This window comes from Zosterops lateralis (genome assembly GCF_965231275.1).
Source record: "Zosterops lateralis genome assembly, chromosome: 2".
NCBI lineage: Eukaryota > Metazoa > Chordata > Aves > Passeriformes > Zosteropidae > Zosterops > Zosterops lateralis.
Window position 1 is genome coordinate 83,949,786 of NC_139763.1, and position 24,561 is coordinate 83,974,346.

At 39.4% G+C, this 24,561-nt stretch overlaps 1 protein-coding gene across 5 annotated transcripts in view; it reads right to left on the reverse strand.

Moving 5' to 3' along the window:
* Positions 1 to 24,561, reverse strand: part of DLG2 (discs large MAGUK scaffold protein 2) — a 986,985-nt gene that overhangs the window by 844,410 nt on the left and 118,014 nt on the right. For all 5 annotated transcript variants that reach the window (XM_083854323.1, XM_083854322.1, XM_083854321.1 and 2 more), the window contains exon 4: positions 19,499 to 19,641. In XM_083854323.1, the coding sequence (XP_083710449.1) occupies positions 19,499 to 19,641 (143 nt within the window). The remainder of the gene's footprint in view (positions 1 to 19,498; positions 19,642 to 24,561) is intronic.

Sequence of the window (24,561 nt, forward strand, 5' to 3'; positions counted from 1 at the left end):
ACTGGAGTAGTCACTTTTGCTGGACTAACACAAAACCCACACACAGACCTGATTTCCCTCACTGTCCATAACACACAATTATCTAGCTGCACTGTGACTCTGACCTACGGCAAGATGACTGAGTTTCCAGGCAGGGAATTCAGGCAGGGAGGAGACACTAGCTCATGAATCAGCTTTTCTCCTCCCAGACAGAGAGTTCAGATGAAGCTGGCTGGAGTCCGTTGGCCCCACAATCTCAAGCCTGGTGACTTACTAGAAGACACACACAGGATTCATTTTGCTGATCCAAGCTCTGTCTCCAGTGTCATTTGTTACAGAATCATAGAATGGTTTGGTTGGAAGGGAACTTTAAAGGTCATTTGTTCCAATGCCCCTGCCATAGGCAGAGACATCTTCCACTAGTTCAGCTTGCTCAGCATCCCATCCAGCCTGACCTTGAATGTTCCCAGGGGTGAGTCATCCACCACTCCTCTGAACAACCTGTTCCAGTCTTTCACCACCCTAACTGTAATAAAACCCCTTATTTCTTATATATAAATCTAAATCTACCCTCTTTTAGTTTAAAACCATTATCCCTTGTCCTATCACAACATGCTTCACAAAAAGTTTGTGCCCATCTTTCTTATAAGCTCCTTTTAAGTACTGGAAGGTGCTTTAAGGTCTCCCAGGAGCCTTCTCTTCTCCAGGTTGAAAATTCCAGCTCTCTCAGCCTGACTCCATAGGAGAGATGGAGTCAGCCCTATTGTCATCTTTGTATCCATGCTCTGGACTCACTCCAACAGTCCACATCTTTTCTACATTGTGATCTGGATGCAGTATTCCAAGAGGGGTCTCAGGAGAGAGAAGTAAGGGGGCAGAAAAGAGAAGAGCTCATGCAGAGCTTTATCTTCAAGCTGGGAGACAAATCAAGGCACTCATGCATCTTCTTTCCCTGGCAGCAGAGAGTCACTAAGGTCACACAGCAGTGGACTCTGCCATGTGTGATGACTTGTACAGCAGGAAGGGAAGGGAGCGGGGGGCACTGTCACCAGAGCCCCTGCAAACACAAGCCTTTAAGAGGGCTGCTGCTCAAGCAGTCTCCCCTGCTGAGATCTGGCACACTGAATAGCAGTGGTTGGTAGGATCTGATGAACCAAAGAGAAAAAAATGAGAAAAAAAAAAAATCACAAAGATGAACTCTGCTGCAAGGATGAAGAGATAAATAATTTACAGTTCAGATGCATGAAAACGACACTCAAAGAATGAGACTGGAGAGACTGGTTGCAGTTTTCAGGCAAAGACACACCCCAGCTGTAGCTCCGTGCCAGGCAGATATCTGTCTGCGAGAAATGGAGACAATTAACTTATGTACTGTTAATGGGGTATTTTCCAAAGCACTCTTGGTAGCAGTGTTTTTAAACTCCATAGGGCAAATTTAGACACCTCTGAATATGAGAATGAATGAGATTAAAACATTAAACAAATAAATGCATTTTCCTCAGCTCACTGGGATCTGAGTCAGATCATTCTCCTCATTCCTTTACCTTTCAGCTATCAGCCTGCACTTTGCTGGGCATAAAGAAGATAAAACATGAAGAGTAATTTGGGATATTAAAGATCTATTTCTTTCAAATAAAGCAGAAGCTATTACTGAACTCTTATGAAGGCTGGAGGAAAAGAAATAGAAAAATTAAAAGGCTGAACATAATTAATGAATGCTCATTTAGAATTCACTATCATAAAATATCTCAGAAGCAAAATCTACAGCTGAAGAGGGCAGGCTGTATGCAGAAACAAGCTCTGGAAGGAGCTCCATGTGCTCTGTATCAAACTGAGAAGAAAGACAGAGAGCTGTGGTTGCAGGGAGATCCCTTCAAGCATGGGGTAATGACACCTGCCAAGAGGCCCTGCAAGCAGAAAGGTCACCTGCAAAAGAGTGACATGCTAAAGCACATGGTTTGATTCCAGTTGTGCCCACCTGCACACATTTTACTCATTACCTTCAGTGGACCCCCCCACACTTTAGCCCATATTAGTGAAATCACAATCTTGCAATGAAAATGCAAGTCAATCACAGCTGGAAGCAAATGTAAATACTTGGAAACAGGAAAAAAAAAAAAAAGAAAGTCAGTCATTAATTGTAAGGGAAAACATAACTAATGATTTTAAATTAAATAATCTTTGCATGCTATTTTAATTAGCAAGGATAATGTTTATTTTACTTACATAGAAGTTCTAGATACATAAATTTCAACCTACATATTTCAGTTGCCATAACAACTTGATACATTTATTCTCTTGTGTCATTTTTTATTGCATCATTGTAGATTTTTTTTTTAAACAACCAGGAAAGAAAAAAAAAATGCCAACTGCTTTGGTTGTTAGAATAACACACTATTTTTTAATTGTGCTTTTCACATTTAATTCTTCTTGAAAATAATATAATTTTTCTCCAAAGATGTCCCTAGAACAGTGTGGAAAATTCACTACCAATTTCAGGGCTTAGTGTTGGGTCTGTCAAAAATCCCAAGGATATGTACAGCCCTCAACTGCTACTCCAGTAGTCTCCCTTAGGATATATAGCTTGAGGTCAAGTTCTTAACATAAGACCTACACAGTAAGTCTAAGTCCCCATTTAGTGCATTTTCCCCTGAAAACCAGAAATAAATGAACATCAGACTCTTCGGAAAGGTGCACAGTAGATTTGAAGCAACAAAAATAACTGCAGAGATGCAAAACAATTGAGTAAATCACTGCAGTGCACTCCAGGCTAGATCCAGGAGGATCTTACAGAGAATTTCACTTTTCATACACAATGGTGTAGCACAGGATGAGCTTAACTACACTTTTACTCAGGACCAGAACTGCTTCCTAAACTCTCGGGGCCTCCAAGGAATTGGATCAAATCTTTTAAAAGTACAGTCAAATGGCACTATGATGGAAGGAATAGAGAGGATGAAGATAGCCTTTGTCCTTCCCTCTGTGCAGTGTAGCAGAGGCTGCTGTTGCCCATTGACCTTTCCCAACTCTGCACCACTGCAAATAGGCCCTTTTCAATTAAATTGCAATTACCTAGCTGCTGATGTTGCATTTCTATCTGGTCCCCTGTAACAGTCAGAATGAGAGAGACTGTATTATTTACTATCAATTATATTAAGGTGCAAGGTGAGGAACTGCTTGGTAACCATTGTTCCATACAGCTGGCATGGACTGACCTCAGATTACAGATAATAGAGCATTTATGAATGTAAGGTTAGAGTTTTTGATGGAAAAGGACTTAGTGAAATGGCTCCCGTGGGCTGCCTTGGCCTCTGGAAGCAGCTCTTCGTTTATTCCTACTATAATACCTCTACTTTGGTCAGGAGAGTTAGAATGGTTGCTTTCAAAAAACTGTATCCCTCTCAGCTGTCAGGAGAACAAAAGTCTATATGTGTGTAACTACACAGAGTTTAGGATAAGATCTAGCCCTTATTGCAGCCTTCCAGTACACAGAGAGGCCACAAGACAGCTGGAGAGGGGCTTTTGACAAGGGCATGTAGTGATGGGACAAGGGGGGAATGGCTTTAAACTCAAAGAGGACAGGTCTAGGTTGGGTACTACGGAGAAATCCTTTACCAAGAGACTGGTGAAGCACTGGAACAAGTTGCCCAGAAAAGCTGCAGATGCTCTGTCTGTAGAAGTGTTGAAGACCAGGCTGGATGGGACTTTGTGTGGCCCAGTCTACTGGAAGGTCCGTGGCAGGGGGTTAGAACTGTAGAATCTTTAGGGTCCCTTCTAACCCAAACCTTTTTTTGTTTCTAACTCAAAACAGGAGAAACACCCAAGAGTGCTATGTACTGCATGATAATCTTGCAAGAAATCTGCTTAAATAAGTCACTCAGATAAAGCAAATTGGGATTTATCTCATGATGTGCTGCAGGTCCATAGCAAATCTAAGAATAGAAACCAATCTCCAGTCTCCTCCACTGGCCCACACAGATTCTTCCTATTTACACACACCTCCAGAGAAATTACAGAGGAGGAAACTATCCACATTTCACTTGAAATTAAATTTTGTGCCTTTTCTTGCCAGAAATGGTGAAATTAAGTCAGTCTACTCAATAGCAGTAATAAAACCAGCTCCATTTTGAGAGCAGGACTGACGGATCATAAAGTGGTATTTAGGATAACCAAAAGTGTTTTAAACTAATAATACAAGAATATAAAGCCTGAATCAAATAAAAGAAAAAAGAACCTCAAACCATCAACAAAAACAAAATCAAATCCTAGAAGAACATTGTAATGACTCTTACTTCTCAAGATTGCTTGAAATGTCCTAAAGCTTGGTATAAAAGAATATTTGTTTCAGCCAGAGACATAGAGAAGGGAAATAAGCAGTGGCTGTCATTACAGTGGCAAGCTGCCTTGCTAAGTCATGGCTGCAGAGCTCCACAATCATATATACTCATGCTGACATGCAAAAAGACTGCAGCTAAACAAAACCTTCAGCAAAACATAGTGCCATATCTCTTCATCCAGCTTTCCTCCTACAAAGCATTACAAAACGCTTCACACCAATATGTATCAAGGGGAAAGGACCCAAAAGGTACGTTAAGTAGAATGAATCAGGTCATTAAACTGCAGAATACATCATCACACTCCCTAAATGTTGATAACCAGACAACAAAGTGAAGTGAAAGGGAAAACAACATTGCCTAAATACTCTGCAGAAGGTTGGGCTCCATCGATCTGCCAATGCTTGACCATTTCCTTTGTGACAACTGTCATGACCTCAATGCTGGATAAGAATCTTTCATTCCCTAATGGGGAGATGACAGAAACCTGTATTTTGTATGAGGACTCCAAGAACTATTAACACTAGCCATTGACCAAGGTTATTAAAAATTTATGGACTGTACAGGGGTTTGGGCTTCTGTGAGCCTGTAGAAGCACAGAAGTGCAAAGGCTACTGAAATTTAATTAAATAAATTACATTATCAACTGCAGTTGACACTGAGAAAAGCAGCAGATGCTTATGTACCAGGCAATGCCAAGAGTTGAAAGGAAGAAGTGTCCTAGTCTGTGTAATGCCCTTTCCATGCATACTGCCTTGCACAGGCCATATGGATCCTGGACCAGGAATCCTTCAAAGTACCAGCTTGAGCTGACCTGAGAAACAGTGCCCTTGTCACAGCTCACTGACACCCAGGTCCACATGACACTATCAGAAGCAAAACCCTGGATAAGGCAATAAATCCAGTCTAAAAACTGTCTGCAACTCTATGCATTTGCAATGTGTCCATGCAGCTTAGGTAAGACTTCTTTTGCTGGAATGCATCTGCCATTTGGTTTGGGTAGAGATGTACATACAAACTTGGAAGAAAGTCAGATTAAAAACTTGAAAGTACTTTCACCGTTGATGAACGACTCAGCATGCTGAAACATGCAAAAACACCTTTATGTCCTTTACTCTACAACCTCAATTCTCATTTTTAGGGGTTCAAATTCCAATTCTGGTTGTATTTGGAAGCCTCATAACTTGGATGTTTGTTAATGCCAACAGAACACAGCTCTGTGTGCTATTCTGTATTTAGCTGCCCTGGTTTCAGCTGGCATAGAGTTAATTTTCTTCCTAGAAGCTGCTACAGAGCTGTGTTGTGGATTTAGGATGGGAACAAAGTTGATGAGACACTGATGTTGTAGTTGTTGCTAAGCAGTGTTTACACTAAGCAAGGACTTTTTTGTTTCTCACACCAGCCCACTAGCGAGAAGGCTGGAGGAGCACAAGAACCTGGGAGGAGACAGCCAGGACAGCAGACCCCAAGTGATCCAAAGGATATTCCATACCATATGGCATCGTGCTCAGTATATAAACCAGGGGAAAGCTGGCCACAGGTCACAGCTCAGGAACTGGCTGGTCACTGGTCAGTAGATGGAAGGTGCAATTTGTTTTGTATATTTGAAATCTTAATTATTGTTGCTATTACAATTTTCCCTTCCATTTCTGCTCTGTCAAACAACCCAGTCTAAAATCACAAATTTTACTCTTTTTTTTCCCCAATTCTTTTCCCCATCCCAGTGAGATGGGGTGAGTGAGGAAGGAGCTGTGTGAAGTTTACCTACCTGACAGGTTAAACCACAACAGCAACCCCCATCTTGACAACCTATTGCATTATTATCACCACCAGCTTAATACGACATTTCACTAGCTGATAAACAAAGCTGAAGCTAGGCAAGACCATATTTTTGACACGTTTTTGTGCAGTCAAACAGGGATCACTAGAGGTGCTCCTAAAAGAGATGGTAAGTATTAATATTGCACTTTTAAAGGCTGTGGTCAGAAATGTAGTTTCTACTATCAAGACAAATATCTGTAATCAGCAATGTAATTTCATGGTTTGGAAACATCCCCAGGTTTATTTTCTTAGCTACAGTTAACTAAGAATATTCTTTTATATATCTGTGACCAACATCCTGATGACACTTCACAAAGGTGATCCAAGCCTTTATTTTCTTTTGGCTGAGCTGCAACAGAGCCCTGTGAAGCCAGGAAGAAAGACTGGTTTTCTAAGACCATTACAACTTGAGCACTCCTCTCTGTTCAGCATTGAGAGAAAGGATGTCAGATCAGTCCTCCCCTCTGTGTGATGACTATCCATAGAATCAAGCACCAATATAAGGAGGGGCTTGGTCCTTGTCCAAGGGTAACATGATCACAAATTGCAAGCAAAGATTAATGTATGATGATTCTAAACCTCAAAAGTAACAGAATGGTCCACTGTGAATGCAAAGATATCTGTGTATATCAGTCACATTCCCTATATGGGGAAAAAAAACAAGGAATCCAATAAAGAAATTGATATTGAATTAAGAAGCAGAATTGATAAATACATCTATGACTGCAGGAGATGGACTGTTTCAGGCAACAATGTATTCAGCATCCTGAATACCGAGAGACCTAATTACAGCCTTGCTGCTGACCTAGCAAACATACTGTTGTGTGTGCCCGGAGCATTTTCTGTCCAAAAAAGTACAAGATACCTCAAAAAAACAACATGATTACATAAGTGAAGGTATATGTCTGTCATGAATCTTCTTACTGCTTAGGAAAACACAAAGTTGTCAGTTTTGTTTCCTCTGCTTTTCTACAAACTACCACAACACCAAAAAATGTGTGAGAGATGACACCAGCTTGGTGTAATGACTGACCTGAAATCTCTCAAGGGATCCTTTCACTCCTTCTTGTGGTAATTAACAAATTCACAAAGATCAAACTTGTTTTAGGGGTTCATTAAAACAACAATAATTTAAAAGTTACCATTGCTTTGTTTACTCCAGAGTTTCAAAAGCCACCTTCTGAGAAAATGGACTTCAAATCCACTATGTCTGTTACGGCTAATTCCATTTTTTTTTCCAGCTTGCACAACAGCTGTTTGACTTGTCTCTTCTCAGATAGAGACACCATGACCACTTGAAAGTGCTGAGCTGAAATATATATATATGTATACATACAGTGACAGGGCACAGCATTTCTGAAAACCAGGTAGGCTCCCCTACACTTCTAGAAAGAACTGGAGGATCTCGGAAAATGCTGTAATTTCAGTTTGTCCTTTCAGAGGAAAAAAATGTTATGCAGCTACAGCAATGAACTGATCACCATTATTTCAGCTATAACTGTTGAGCAACAAGGCTGCCCTTGTGTCAGAAAAGCAGAAGCAACCAGACATATCAGCTGAGGTGCAGCCAGAATGCTGAATCAAACTCAAAGGCAGAGAGATCCATTTGCAGCTTCAATCATTTATCCCCACTGGTATTGTGCAGGTCTGTGCAGGCTGATGGAAGTGTGAGATCCAGCTACCCTGACATTTTTTAGACATGAGATATTTGAACTATATTAAAAATTCCATTTCAGAACTAATCTGTAAAACTAGTTTTCTGGGTTGGGGGGAAATAGGCACCACACAGAAACATAAGCCAATGCCCAGCACAAAATCTGTTTTTTGTTAATAAATGGGGGTTCTGGTCAATTAAACTGTCCATTTCAGTTCAAGACAAGAGAACATGGAGAAGCAAGAGCAAACAGTGGGACAAGAGGAGGAGGAGAATATTGTAGCAGGAATGCTTGCTACGAATGCAACCACCTCTCTTTTGGGACAAAACAGAGTTTTGAAGATGAAATGAGATAGTCACATAGCTGTCTCCGAAAAGTTTCTGTGCACTGGGAGCGACCATACCAGGAAAGTTCCTCAATGAATATGCCATGAAGAGCTGAAGAAGCAGATGTAGAAGTCAAGAGTTAGTGAGGTACAGGAGTAGACATGCAGAGAGATGACAGACCTTAGGAATAAGACAAAGTAGTAATTGATGGTGGAAGGGTGGAAGTTAACAGAGGGTCCCAACAGCAAGGCAAATACAGCTAGAGAAATTAGCTCAGAAGTGATGTCAATGAGAAGACTGTCCATTTGAATGGGTAAATAGATCAAGATTACATAAGAAAAAGAAACATATTATATAGGAAAAAGAAACATATTCCTAAAGGCTCTTTTCAAGAAGTAAGAGAGTGACAAAGGGTGGAATTCCCTCCTTCATAGTACACAAAGGTCTAGACAAATGCTTAATTCACAATCCAGCTAAATATTTTAATGACAAACAAACAGTAAATTGTCTCATCTCTAAACCAAGGGCAGCTTTCACTATTACCTGTGACGGATTAAAGTGGTACGAGTGAGAATCAAATACAAGCAAACGTGTAAAATGTACAAGCTGAAAACAAATAAAGTCCCATGTTTCTAGTAATTTTCTAGTATTTGTAACTGTACTATTAGAAAAAAAAAAACCAAACAACTGTGGAGGTAAATTATATTTTCAAGTTGACAGCTTCCCTTTAATTTACCAGGTTGTTACTCTGGGGATTGTATTTACTATTTACTAAGACCTGAAAGTATCTGTTCCAGATTATAAAAAAACTAAACAAAAGAGACTGGATATTTTCTCTTTCATATATATTTACCTTACTGAGCAAAGATACATTCATCTATCCAAGAAATCAGTCCCAGGGTGACCTTTATGTGATCCAGAAGTCTTGGGGTGATACCATTCTTTATGCTTGGGAACTATTTAAGAAACAACTTAATAAAGAAGAATTGGTTGACTGCAGAAATATATAACAGACTCTTAAACCTGTCTATGGAGACCTGTGTCCTCTGCACATGGAGGGCAGTGAATTCTCTTGCTTAGTTGCTCAGATTGGTGAAGAATCAGAGTTAATAAATGTGTGAGACAAATTGTTCTGAAATATCTTTAGAATTAATCTTAACTAGAGTACATTTGTCCCCGAATATCAATTTTACAGAACCTGTACAGCTTTATAAGACAAAGAAGTATACTTTAGGAGCTGATGTACTTGTTTTTGCAGGTAGCTAAAATGTAACTTCTCAGAATCTGCTCACAAATGATGAATTATATCACATACTATTCAGAGGAATTGCTAGCGTGTGGAAGAAGCCTCTTAGGACATTCTGATATTTTTATGTTGGTAATTTTTTCAGACTAATCTGGTATTCCCTTGTTGAAACATACCATGGTTTAGGAAAATTATTTCAGAAAAAATATGTTAAAATTGCAAGAGTTTTTAGTGAAGTGTTATTTTCAAACTAGGTCTATCATTTCTGACCTTGATACACAGAAGTGGAATTTACACAATAGTCTGACCTCAATGCTTATCATAATAGAGACTCACTGCTTAATTAAAAGTTTGGCTCATTCTGTATGCTGGTTGATACTCAGGCACATTTTCATTGGGGAAAATTATTGTTTCTGGTCCCTCGCAGCTGTTCTGGCCTGCTCCCAATCCTTTGCAGATGTAATAACAAATCACAGATCAAAAAACTGCCTAGAGGTTGTTTGATAGGCATATTATATAAACATGAAAAAAAGAATAAACACAAATAAACCTGTTGTGGTGAATGTCGCTTTTTCATCAGTGCTGATCTAGTTTAATTTAATATCAAGATCCCAGATCCATCCCATTAATGTCAGTAGAAAACAATTATTAAACTAAACAATCAGATCTCCCTGTCAAAAAAGACATATGAAAACAGTGAGTCCTCTAAACCCTCATGCAACACACACCATCATGTTAAACAAAAATCATCAAATCATAAAATATCTTTGGTTGGAAGAGATCCCATAAGGGATCTCACAAGGATCATGGAATCCAACTCCTGGCCCTGCACAAGACAACCCCAAGAATCCCATCATGTTCCTTAGGATGTTGTCCAAACTCTTCTTGAACTCTGTCAGGCTTGGTGCCTTGGAAGTGACCACTTCTGTGGGGAGCCTGTTCCAGCACCCACCCACCCACCCAACCTCTGAGTGAAGATGCTTTTCCTGATATCCAACCCATACCTCCCCCTACAGAACTTTAGGCCATTTCCTTGTGTGTTCTTGCGGGTCACCAGAGACAAGAGGTCAGTGCTGTTCCTTGTGAGGAAGTTTCAGAGTGAATGAGGTCTCTCCTCAGTTTCCTCCAGGCTGAACAGACTAAGTGCCCCCAAGGGGACTCCTCAAGGCCCTTCCCCATCCTCGTGGCCCTCCTTTGGACACTCTCTAATAGCTTTACATCCATCTTATTTTGTGGTGCCCAAAACTGCACTGGGGGTGAGGCCACCCCAGCTCAGAGCAGAGGAGACAATCCCCTCCCTTGCCTGGCTTGCCATGCTGTGCCTGATGCACTCCAGGACACACTTGGCTCTCCTGGTTGCCAGGGCACTGCTGACTCATATTCAGCTTCCATTAACCAGGAACCCCATGTCCCTTTCCTCTGCACTAAGAAAAATTGAGAGGAAGCAAAGGAAAAGGCTTTTTCTCGTGAGCATGCCTAACTATGCAAACACAAGGAGATGTCAAAAGCAGAATGATGTCTAGTTCCAAGCCTTGTCCAGTGGGACAGAAATTGTCTGTTTAGAGTGGCATGATGTGTATGTTGCCCTGCTCTCAGCGTCAGAAGAGCATTTCTGTCCACAGGATGACACTGCTCTGCATAGATACAACTTGATTTAAAACAGAAACATCGGCCTGACCATATTAAAACACATTCAGAAGCTACTCTAAAAAAACATTTAACAGACGCTCTGGCACTCAAGTTATTGACAAGCTACAGAACAAATAACAAATTTATAAATAGAGATCCAGCATGGATACCCAGTATGGGCAAGACATTTAGCTGCAACTAGTAATAAATAAGGGTTTAATAATGCAGTGACTTTGCAGCTATGCATTTCTAAATATTAGTCAACCCAGTTGAGTAGAAAAGGCAAGTGTATCAAATAATCTCTGCAAGTAAAGAAAACCTTAATAGTGCATAAAAATAAAATTACAAAGCTACTGTATATTAAAAAAAAAAAAAAAAAAAAAAAAAAAAAACAAAAACAAACCTAGCCAACATGGAGGGAAGCTTCAGCATTGTTGTTCAATAATTATCTCGTTACAGGCAAAGTGTGCAAAAGAAACATGACTAGCAAAATACTAACCAAGATGTCACTTATACTGTACCCCTTAAAAAGACTGCTGACTTAATGCCAAATAAAATTACTTGGGAATTGACTCTGGCACAAAACCAACCCACAGACACAAACTGCATTTGATCAGATAAATGTATACTATAGTGCTAAATCTAGTGGAGAAACAGATGCATAAAACTCAATGTTTTGAACCCTTCTAATGAAACATTATGGTTGATCATACCTAATGACTCTTGCATATTAAGTATAATCACTTAAACAGAATCAAATGTGGCTCCTGGGAGTAAATCAAGCCTTACAAATTAAGCTGTACCCAGTTACAAACAAAGAAAACAAACAAAATTCCAGAGAAGATACTGAATTTTTATAGGCGCACATAGAAGGGGCTGCAGTTCCATGTTTTTTAGACAAGCTGTTAGTGTGAAACAGATTAATGGCTTGTTAATTGCTTCAGGCAGAAGATTTTTAAGTAAGGGTTTTACTACTGGAACTTTTAACAAGCCAGCACTTAGAGGACAGAGAGGTAATTACAGTGTTTATAATAGCTGGGTACAAGGATAGCAGCCATTCCTGAAGCAAACAGATACAAGAGGATTCATTTTGCATGATGCAATTAAATATATTTGCAAAACAAGCCTCTAAACATAAGAAATGCATGGAACAACAGGAATTAAATGAAGAACTGGAATTTTTGGCGACCACGTCAAAGCAATGATCCCACACTGTGCTGAATAAAGATTGTGCATAAGAGATCAAGGTGTGATGACCAAACTTGCACAGCAATTGCAAATGATTATCATTCAATATGGCAGAAGTATCTGCACCATGTGCCCTATAAGTAAATAGTCCTTTCATGCAATGATACAGAAACAGGCAGACCTTCAGTTGCCAGATCTACATGTAAGTGCAACAGCAGAGTGTTCTTTTCCTTCACCTCAGCTTTCCACCCAGATAAAGGTGAAAACACTGCTGACCAGAAATAAGCAGCACTGAAGACCAAATTAAAGAATATAGAGGTTAAAACCAGGCTAAATTTATGTATTTTAATGAGTGCCTGGAGCTGAGCACAAGCCTGCAGCTTCAAGCAGTGTTTCTACTCTCATACTAAAGTGCAACTCCATTTTTGTTTTACCAGATGGATTCCTCCATCTAGATGGTTTTTTGTTCTCTATTACTGTATATTCTAAACATCTCAGGGTTTCAATTGTATCTATCTACACAATGCTTTAGTGAGAGACATCCTTTAGCTAGTGACTGTTTATTGCAATGCAGAGAGTCCTAGGAGAGAAAAAAGCTTTATCCCAGGCTAGTGACCATTTGCTAAGCTGAGGAGCTGGGCTCAGACCTGCATAGCCACTCTCAAGCTGCAGGCACCCACTAATACTGCTGCACAGAGAGCAGAGAGAGAGAATAACTTTCCTCAGACTTATCTGGAACTGGGAAAAGAGAGAGCACTTCTCGAAGCAGTGGAAGACCTGAATTTAAACCACTTTCAGCTCAATCCCTATCTCACATTTTCCAGGGGTGAAAAGAAATCAGTCTTCTTTCTCCAACAGGGACAATTTAAGAACCATAATTTCAAGAAAATGCTTTCAAGCTGTGAATGCTAGTCTTATAAACCTTGGTCCAAAGAAGTAATGAGGCTCTTTGGCAGAGGTGAAATTACAAACAAATCCTGTCTTCATGATTTCCAGCAGCAGATTGGGCACATCCCCAGTCAGCTGTGGTGAATACCATGCTGAATGTTTATAAAATAAGGTGAGGCTGAATTTCCCAGCACTGAACACTTTCTGTGCTTCTAATTCAAATAAATTCAGATTAGACTTGCAAAACAGCTAAAGCACCCAATAACAAGGCTTAGTCTTTTCTGACTCTTTCCTGAGCATCTGCTCGTGGCCCCCACTGGAAGCCAACTACCTGACTACATGCACAGATAAATATTGCTTGGTTTAAGCCAATGCAGATGCTTTATTACTGCAACTTGCAATGACTCAGCTTAAAAGCATTTGAGATCCTCAAGAAACTATGGAGGCACATTATGTTTGTAGCGTCACATCTATACAGCCATGTTCTGTAGGTAGGTATCTGGCATTTGTTTGTTCCCAAAATGAGCTTGTCTGAACCATATCAATCAGCCCAATGTATAAGCACTGTCAGCATCCCCAAATTTCATGTTTCTGCATACCTTCACAACCTGCTCAGATAGGTTAACTCCCTGTAACTTCCTCCCCTATGTGTCACCCACCCTCCCACCAAATGCAGCATCCCGCGTCCCCTAAATGCAATTTGAGAGGAGTGAACATACAGCTCCCTGGGACATAGTGGGCATTTGGAGTTCTTAATATTTTCTGTTAAATCCTCCCCCTTCCAGATTTAAATATAAGTATGGTGACAATGGGGAGGTGGAAAAAAGTGAAGAGAAAACAGGGAGAAGGGCTTTGCATTTATGACTTTATAACACTGGTATTTGTGCACTTGCTGGGGAGGGAGGGTTTAACCCTTGGATATGCAAAAGAAGACAAAAGAGCCTAGACTTTAACCCTTATCAGAGTAGTAATAGCTATAAACTCTAAGTTATAAAGCCACGTGTCAGTACTCTGTCCCAATAAATATTTAATTATTCTGCACAAATGGGCAACATCCCAACAAGAAAAAGCTAAATAATATCTGCCAGCACAATTCTTAGTGCACTCTTATGAGTGAGAAGAGAAGCACTATCAGCTCCTCTCTGGTCAAGAAGGGAGCTGCACATGGATTTCCACATCCTTGGAAAACATCCAAACCAAACAGCATCTTCATAAGGAAGAATATTTCAGCAGCACCTGAACACATTATGAGAGACATTGAGCTATGGTCTTATTTACAGAATAGAGATAATGATTCTGAACCTTAAGGAGGATAAGGTATCAACAACTTGATGAGGCAGATTTTAAGGGAATGACACCTTGTCCCATATTTGGAATTCATTACTTGTTAGCTTATAGGTGTATTCTGTGTTTTGTGGACTTTCATCCTGAACTACTGTGTCTGCCCATGCAGTACCCCACAGATAGGGTCCTTAACTGATATCTCCATTTGGCAAGATACCTCAGACACTGTAATTCCCAGTTCCCTTTTATGAGTTAGTTCTTAAGTTCTCTTCTCAAACTTCACATATAGTCCTTCAGGAAGTACACAGAACAGTAAGAAATTAAAACCTGCTGTTCCCAAATCCTGAGTTAGTAATTCCATTAATATATAAATCTTGCAAAGTAGTCTCCAAAATTTTTTTTATATACTTGGAGATATATAGAGAGATATATAGTGTCTGTGCTGTCAACACTAATTGCCTTTCACAGTGCCTCAAGGATTTTTGTTTTGGAAACTAAAATATTTCATACCTCTAAGTATAGCTCCTTTGAGAAGAGTCTAAGAAACCTAAATATTTTTTATCCCAAAAGACAAGATTTTTTCATTACAACCTAGCATTTTTTGTTATAGGGGCATGTAAAGCATTGAGCTCTGGGATCCCTGTCATGAGAAGGATGTGGATCTGTTTGAGCAAGTCCAGAAGAGGCTAAGAAGATGATCGGAGGGCTGGAGCACCTCTCCTATGAAAACAGGTTGAGAGAGTTTGGGTTGTGCAGCCTGGAGAAGAGAAGGTTCTGAAGAGACCTCACTGAAGACTTGCAGTACCTAAAGGGGGCTACAAGAAATTTCGAAAGGGACTATTTACAAGAAGATGTAGTGATAGGACAAGGGATGATGGCCCTACATTGAGAGAGGTTTAGATTGAATATTACAAAGTTCCTCATGATGAGGACGGTGAGACACTGGAACCCAGAAAAGCTGTGGTTGCCCCATCCCTGATAGTGTTCAAGGCCAATTTGGAGGTGGCTTTGAGAAACCTGATCTACTGGACCCTGCCTATGGCAGGGGGAGCTGGCACTAGACGATCTTCAAGGTCCCTTCCAACCCAAACCATTCTGCGGTGCTGCACGATTCTGTGATGTGTTTAAGTGCTTTTTGGAACAAGACTGAATAAAACATTATCCATGTCTACTGCTAATTGAACACAATCTAATGGGTTCTAATTGCACTTAGAGAAACTCTAGTTTGTCATCAAGGAAGACTTTCCATCAGAGAGGAAATAAGTAACCTGCAGAAACAGTTGACTCTCCACTGTGGGAGGTTTTATAGAACAGACTAGGCAAACATGACAGGAATGGTTGAAATGCAGTTGTGATCTGCCCCAGGGCAAAAGAATGGACAACAGGGATATTTTTGGTCTTCTTCAGAGTTATATTCTAGAGTTCCTACATCATGATGAACACGTTGGACATTTTCATTTAGTGCCCAATATGTCACATTCCTTGCTTTCTATCTGAATATATGAAACAGAAAAAGCCTTTACAAATAGAACCTAATAAACATTTCTAGGGAATCTGAACGTGCCCCCAAAACTGTTTCATTGATTCTGAAACTATCCACCACTTAAACTGATTTTGTCAAGTTGCATTTACAGGAGGGAAAGCAACATGGATAAATTCGACCAAAAAACACATTAATATAGGTCCTTCTTTCTTCCTTTTCACTAACACCCACCCACTTGAATTATTTTGGTCTATGATATTTACAGCTCTGCCAGATACATTGGCACATATATTTAGTCTCTACACAGGGTGAAATGCAATAATAATGTGATGGTAAGTAATACTGCATTTTTCATCTGCAAACCACTGAAGTCACTGTTTATTCAGACGACCAACAAAGCTGTGAACGATGAAGCAAAAGCAAGGATTTGATGTTCAAATGCATAGGCCGTACCTAAATATTTATCAGGTTCATGGGGTCTAGGGGATCCTTCAGGATTAAAACCTAAACAGCACAGAATTTGGCTAGAAGCATGCAAGTAAAAAACAAAACAAAAACCAAAAGAAGTGTAGGGGAAAAAAACCCCAAACTATCACTAAAACTCCAACACTTTTTGCTAATTCCACTCTTTGTAGCCATGGGATGCTATGTAGAGGCATTCATGCTAAGAATTTTGTATGCAACTGGTTCTGACACATACTGTGAACCCTTATATTCCACTGACTATTCCCATGCTTTTGCAAAGGCCATTCAAAATTAGTCTCTAAGTCTGGGAGACATCTCTTGTCTCAGGCACTCTCTGAGAATGATAGCAGATTATAGGATGGGTCCTGACCCTTTCACATCTATTTAAAGAGATGAAGATCCAGCCCCAGTATGCTGTGAGATCTAGCACCAGTTTGCTAGAAGCCACTATGGTGATTACAGATGCAAGATGGCAAATTTGTACATTATTGCAAACAACCTAGCAACCTTTTCTCTTATCTAAAAATCTACACTTTCAGAAAAGCAAGTATATAAATACAAAGGCGGGTTCACTGTCCTGGACAGTAAAAGCTGCCTTCCTTTTTACCAGCAATTAAGATTGGAAAATAAACACAGAAAAAGGACCAAATTATATAGAAAAAAATTACATACAGAGAGCCAAGGAAGGGGTTTTGAGTCAAAGGCATGAAAGGAGAATGGCCTCTGGACTGACTGATTATCCTTGGGCTTAGAGTGCTGCATCCAGTTCTGGGGTCCTCAGCACAGCAAGGACTTCGACCTGCTGGAGCACAGCCAGAGGAGGTCACAAAGATCCTCAGAGGGATGAAGCACCTCTTCCCTATGAGGAGAGCTAAGAGAATTGGGATTGTTCAGTGTGGAGAACAGAAGGCTTGGGAGTGACCTAATTGCAGCCTTCTGGTACCTGAAAGGAGCCTACAAAAAAGCTGGAGAGAGACTTTTGACAGAGACATGTAGTGATAAGACAAGGGAATATGTCTTTAAACTGAAAAACGGGAGGTTTAGATGGAAGGAAGAAGTTCTTTACTGTGAGGGTGCTGAGGCACCGGCACAGGTTACCCAGAAAAGTTGTGGATGCCCCATCCCTGGAAGTATTCAAGATCAAGTTGGATGGCGCTCTGAGCAACCTGCTTTAGGGGAAGGTGTCCCTGCCCATAGGGTTAGATGATCTTTAAGGTCCCTTCCAACCAAAGCCATTCCATAAGTCTATGATGCTATGAAAGAAGGGAGGTCTTTTCTTTCCAGATTTGGGACATGTAATTGAGGATGGACAAGGAAGAACAAAACAGTAATTTTCCATGAGGAATGGACCACGGAATAAAAATTTACGTGATATATTAGATTATTTGGTTACATTTTCATATGGTAATTTTTCATAGAAAGCAAAGGGATTTGTACAGCAGCTTGTACATCTAGCCTGCACTAATCAGTTCTGACTTGGAACTGCTGACAGTATATGGGGGTGTCATAAGGAAAACATCAAAAGCCTACACTTCCAGTCTCTTTTGCCTGCATTGGACATTTAAAATAGATATGATTTTTTAAAGAGACTAAACATTTTGTTCTCCCACTACCCTGATGAAATTTATGGAGGGACAGCAAATTTGAAAATGGTACCCTGGACTCTGGCTGCCAGCATCCAGCCTTGAAAAGGCTAAAGTTTCCTATTGTTTTCCTTTAAATTATAACTTTTTTTTTCATAAAATAAAAAAAGTTTGGAGTTGGCCCTGTATCTATTATCCTCAGCATAGACTTTAATGTTTGAATTCCCCTGCACAGGACCTGCAGCACACTTCTTACATAGCTATGAGTTTAAGGAAGATAGAGTTGAGAGTCAAATACTTTGATGAGGCTGGAATAAAAAGAGAGTTTGCCCAGTGTCTTCATCAGATGCTCCAAGAGATAACAGGAATACACTTTTACCATTTTAAAGCATAAAGATTTGTGCTAAAAAAAAAAAAAAAAAAAAAAAAAAAAAAAAAAAAAAGACAGATATTACTGTCTGTCCCTTCAAACTGTGACTCAAATGTTAAATCATTCATGGGATATATCCTACATTAGTGTTAAGACTCATTTGTTCTGATTTCACTCAAAACCAGAATGCTCATTCTCATTAATTCTGCAAGCTTCTTTTGTTAATTAATTTTTACAATAAATTTCTTCATTTCTTTGGAGAGTTTTGTTCTAGCTGCCTGCAATTCTGATTTATCTTTTTAAAAAATCACATCTAAAATGTCATGTAGAACAACAATCTTTAAGTTTTACATTTTTAAAAAGGAAGAAAGCTCTTAAAAATAGCCATGCCTATGGGAAAGTTCTTGCCAACAACTTTTAAAACTTGAAATGCCTTACTTACCATGACAACAATGAAAACTTTTGTACATTTCCTTCATCTTTGATTCTGGTTAGGAGATTTGCAGTTTGCATTCCATGCCCACCTTATTTATGTTTCACTGTTTAAGAACAGAGCAATGAATTGCTTGCTTCTGTGGGGCTTGTTTTCATCTTTGAAGTACAAATGTGGGTGGAGGCAAGTAGTTTAGATTGCTAATATAGTTAATAATAATCTGGAGGCTGGCAAAGGCAGATTAGAGCTGGGGGTGACAAAGAAAGGTTTGGAATGCTTCCACTGGCTACAGGAGAAAAGCAAAGGTGCGTAACCTTCTTCTATCTATGTAACCTTCTTCTATGTACATATAACCTTCTTATATGTATCTGTTCCTCATGCAGAGACTATTCTGGTTGATCTCTGTGAACCCAGACTGTGGAAAAGTTCAGCCCCATGTCAGCTGCAGAAATGTGAAAAGTCATATTAATTTTTTTGCGCAGGATGTAATCACTGGAGTATTAATAACCCCAGTGATTATTGGCAAGTAGAGAAAATATACTCTCTTTTGGGGGGTAATCAGAGACATCAAGTATCAGATAAAATACACCAAGGATGAGAAAACAAAATTTTTCTACTTTCCCTTTGACAGAATGCATTGAAAGGATAAAGAAGTTTGTGACATAATGCTATATGTGTATATATATCCTTCACACCCTAATCTAATGCCTTAATTAACCCATCCTTTTAATCTTATACACCATTGCATGGCTTTTCTCAGGTTTGAGACATCTCATTCATTACATACATTTTAATTCTTAATCTGTTAAATTACCTCCTGTTTTTTCTGCAGATTTTCATGGTCTGTAGCAGATGTTGTCTTCTCCCATTTCTCTGCAACTTGATTTGCTTCTTCTATTTTTTGCTCACAGCTTTTCTGAGAATTTAGCAGCGTCACTTCATAAAACTCTTGAATATCTGTTTGTAAAGAGGAACAAGTAAAAGACATTATTTGCCATATTGGCTTTGACTCCCTGATGCTTTCCCTTGATATATACTTACAAATTATCATCATAATGATAAACATGTACCACATTTTTAGTAGAAAGCACCAATACACAAGGGGTTTTTTTCTAAAATTTCTATGAGATTCTCAAGTCATATTCTCATTTTAAAGAGGTCTTTAGAAAAAAATATAAAAATGTTAAGGAATAACATTATAAGAAGAGATTCAAAGAACATGTTACAGGCACACCTGAACAATATAAGCAGAAAAGACCCTTTTACAGGGAGAAATAAGTCATAAATGGCTCTAATCAGTAACCCAGAAATTTGCAAATGTAAAATACCTTAAGAGAAACTTCTTGACACCCATCCAAGGCACCTGAATCACTCTCAGTCCTATCTGCAGGTGCATTCGACATTCCTTTTCAAATGGGGTGCACAATTTGAAGGAAGACTTTGTGGATTCACCACTTCAGTTGGTTGCCATTCAGAAGTGGCTGGGTAATATCTGGTTTCAACCAAGAATAAGCAACAGGCCAGGTCTTAAAATATTCTGTTCAGATGTTTCTGTCACATTTATTTTCATGGGGTATGATCAGATACACAAGATCCAGCAATGAAAATAATTTTATTGAAACATGCGTACATAATACCTAAGGAAAGAGGGGAAAAAGTGTTCCCTTCTTTGGGCAAGAAGTTTTAATCAGATAGGTGGCACGCTGTCTAGCGGAGATAATTGACTAATCAAAGAACAAATAAAGTTCACATTATTTGATTTAATAACAACTGACTTTTTCCTAGATAAAAAAGAAAGAAATTACATCTACCGGGATACCCCTTGGGACCACAAAGTAAAAGCTTTTTATAGGGTTTGTGCATGTCCTCACTTTCAGTCTCTGGCCAGATATGAGAAGTCTCTCTTCCCTCTCTTTAGGAACAGCTAAAGTTGAACTTTTTTCCTAACTCCTTTTACAACTTTCCAATTTATGTATTCTATTTGTCATGTACAATGGGAAAAAAAAAGAATCACAGCATCATTAAGGTTTGAAAATATCTCAAAGATAATAAACTCCAACCTTCAAATAAATGCCACCATGCCCACTAAACCATGTAGTGTAGCACCACATCTACCCATTTTCGAATGCTTCCAGGGATGGTTACTGCACCACATTCCTGAGCACTCTGTTCCAATGCTTGAACCCTTTCAGTGAAAAATTTTTTCCTCATGTCCAATCTGAAACTGCCCTGGCACAACTTGAGGCCATTCCTTCTTGTCCTATTGCTGGTTACCTGGGAGAAGAGGCTGATCCCCACCTTGCCATAGTAAGTTTTATTTTACACATATATTTGTAAAAATTTATATTTCATATTACTACAAACATTTAATTCCACATTACAACTAAAACCTCTTTTTAAAACAAAAAGCTACAGGACAGTTACAATGAGAAAGAAAGTTTCTCCTTTCTCAATACAAGGAACTTTTTACAGTTAGTTTGAATGCTCATAGTACAATTGAAGCAGTTGTAATATATGGTTCAATGCCAGGTCAATTTGTATTGCAAGAGCAAGTAAAATATATCAGGCTAATATGTAATTATCTCTAGATAAATATATCGCAGAAATAAGCTAGAAAATGCCCTCTGGCAGTGGCATTCAGCTGGCATCACTGACGTTATCAGGGTATTAATTGGGTTGACAGTATTCAGTCAAGGAACAACAGGACGGTGCTTTCACCCTAACTTTAAAGCCTATCTTGCCCTAGTGTTTTCATTAAAAATGATGTGTGAGCCACATTTGCATGTGTATGCACATATGCAAAATAAATATTAAAACCTCAGTCTCTTTGTAAAGTTCCTTATCTATTCTGAGGAGGGCACGGGTTGCTTTTGCTGGAATAATAATCACTGGTGTGCAAAGAAAAGCACTTCAGTACTTATGCGGTCACAGAAGAAAGCACAGAGGATTCACTTAGTTGGTTGCTTTGTAATTCCATAAGCTGAAATTGCCATTTCTGTGGAACAAGGGCAGCCAGAAACTTGCAGTCAGACAAGGTTTGCAGAAAATAGGCTTTGTAATTTGCTCTGAGTAAAATCTGTTCTATCAAGTAATCTCTGCTACATGAGAAGTGCAATCATACTAGGAGGGGAAAAGTGTTGAATACTACTGAGGATAGAATGGGAGTGAGCAGCTGTAGAATCAAGATTGGAACCACAGTCATAAAGAGGAGTCATGGGGGCATGGTAATTGTTTTATAAAATGAGCAAAATACAGTCTGTCTCCTAGTGGGGTTTATAGTAAAATAATTCAACAAAAAGTCTAAAATCTTATCACAGAAAACAGAAATCATAGAATATCTTGGGTCGGAAGGGGCCTTGAAGACCATCTAGTTCCACTTCCCCGCCAGGGTCAGTGAAGCCTTCCACTACACCAGGTTGCATCAAGCCCCATCCAAACTACCCTTGAACACTTCCAGGGATGGGGCAATTCTTACACAAATTAAATCTGTACCTAGTATTTCCTGGCACTACATTCTCTGCCATGAAAACAAGTTCAGATTTCACGCAGAAGTGGCAATAATACTATTGATGAATCTTAGGAGCACAAAACACATCTTCAGTTTGAATCTCTTTACTGCTCCAAACACCTTGGTAGGCAATTAATTCATGTTTGTTTTAAGTGTCAGCAAATCTCGCTGGATTTTCTGTCTAACAGAATTAGTTCATTTACTTCTTAAGAGATTACTTACTTTATTTAATAAATTCTGCTTGCTCTCCCTTTAGCCTAGCCAAAATATTTTGTCAGTTTTGCTATATAAAGATAAATTGCAGACAGAAAATTATATGCATATGTTCTAGTAAAAAGTAATTCTAAAGACACTGTGACATTTTATTTTGGATAACTCTATCACTGGGGAAGTGAGAAAAAAAAAATTCTGTACATATCATGGTAGAGTACGTATCATAACATTTTGCAATTGCCCATGGACAAGCATATCGTAGCTGGCTGCATTTGTTCTCTGCAGGAAAGCTCTATGAGTCCCCAGTTTTTCTTCCTTACAGACCCATGCAGGAGTGAGCAGGGTGTAACCTTTACAGATATGTCAGGAAGCACTGTCTGATACTGAAGCTGGAGATGCTTCTCCGTTTGAAGTCTTGGGTTGTTTTTACTATTGTTTAAAAAAAAATTATTAATGCTCAGATTTGTGCTCACTCTAACCTCACTCTTAAGAAAAATTAAACAAAAATAGTTTAGAAAAAGAAAAGGTACTGGAGAAGACACAACACCTTACACACAAGAACGACCTTTCTTTCTGACAGCAGCTACATTAAAAAAAAAAAAAATCAGACACAGCTGAACAGGCTGCTGCCTAAACTCTGCCGTTTTCTGACCTTTTAGTGGTTGGTGCTGCAGCCTGCAACCATTATTCCAATGCAATTTCTCTTTTAATTTATATGCATGACAATATCCTTTTGTGATAGAAACACTTTAGAGCTCCTCTGATAGCAAAGGGGTTAAATAACACAAAAAGGCAAAAAAAGACCTAAACTACCGTCTGTCTTTTGTGACCACGGGCTTTCGCCAGCATTCTAATGAGGGAAGAAATGAGATAAAGCAATACAATTCCTCATTCATCTGTAAGCAGTTGAGCACCAGAAAGATAGAATTAAATTGAGGGGAATTCAGACAAAGATAGATGATTAAAGGTCTGAGAGGACTAACTTCTGAGCAAAGATTAAAGGAAGAGAATAATAACAACATACACTTTCATATTTCCTTTCATTTCAAAGCAAAACAAACATTAAGAATCATATAGTGTTGGCTGAGAAAATTGCCCATGGCCTCAAAGAGAAGCAAACCAGCAGGGTCCAAATGCAGAGGCCCACACATGAGCACACCAGATGTGTCCAGCCCTTTGTAATCAATAACCCACTTACAGTGGCTTCAGAATCACCAGCGGATTCAAGACAAGCCTATTCCATTTTTAAAAGTCATCTTTTCTGGGAAGGGCAGATGCAACTGCATGAGAAAATTGGGAACAATTCCTCAGTGTGCTGCAAACAAGTCAGAAACCTCTCACTCTTAAAAGCTTTCTCCTTTATTCAAAATACTCACTAGTGTGATTTAAGGTCAGAAGGGGAAGGTAATCAGCCTTTGTTCCCACTTATGCATCTTGGTGCCCTTGGTGTCTTCAGTTATATGAATCAGCATATTCAGCTGGTAGCCCCAAGGCTAGATGAACTACATGGGATAGCTTTGGCATCTCTGTGATTTCCACCTACACTGGCAGGTCCCAAATGCATCCCAGTACTTTTATGGACATTCAGAAACGTAGCCATCAAGGCACACACATCCCAGTGCACGAAGCATTGAGATTATCCCAATCTCTCTCTTTAATACCAGCTGACTTGGCGCTGCATTTTCCATGTACCAAACTAATGCAAAGGGTTAGGGAGTGAGAACATCAAAAGATTGGTTTTCCAAGGTAATAAAGTGCTGTAAGGACTTACAGAATGCAGTTGCCTGTCTCTAAACACTGTCAAGGTCACAGAAGGAACTTGCTATAAAATAAATCACCACAATAAAACACGAGATAAGCACAGATGGCATAGTAGGAAGGAGCTCCTTCCAGACCTAACAGAGTTGAAGGTTTGGTTAGCATCCGGACTAAAAAAATCACACTGTGGCAAACTGTGAGAAAGGAAAAACTGCTCACACACATGCCATCCCAAGTCATGGCAATGGCACCTACACCCTGTGGATACCCAGAACTTGGACAGTATAAAGGTGATACTACAGAAGAATTACTTAGGGACCCCCACCACCAGGGTGAAGAGGGACTACAGAGATGCCACAGGATCCATTAGGTGGTGATATCTTTCTACTTAATCTGTC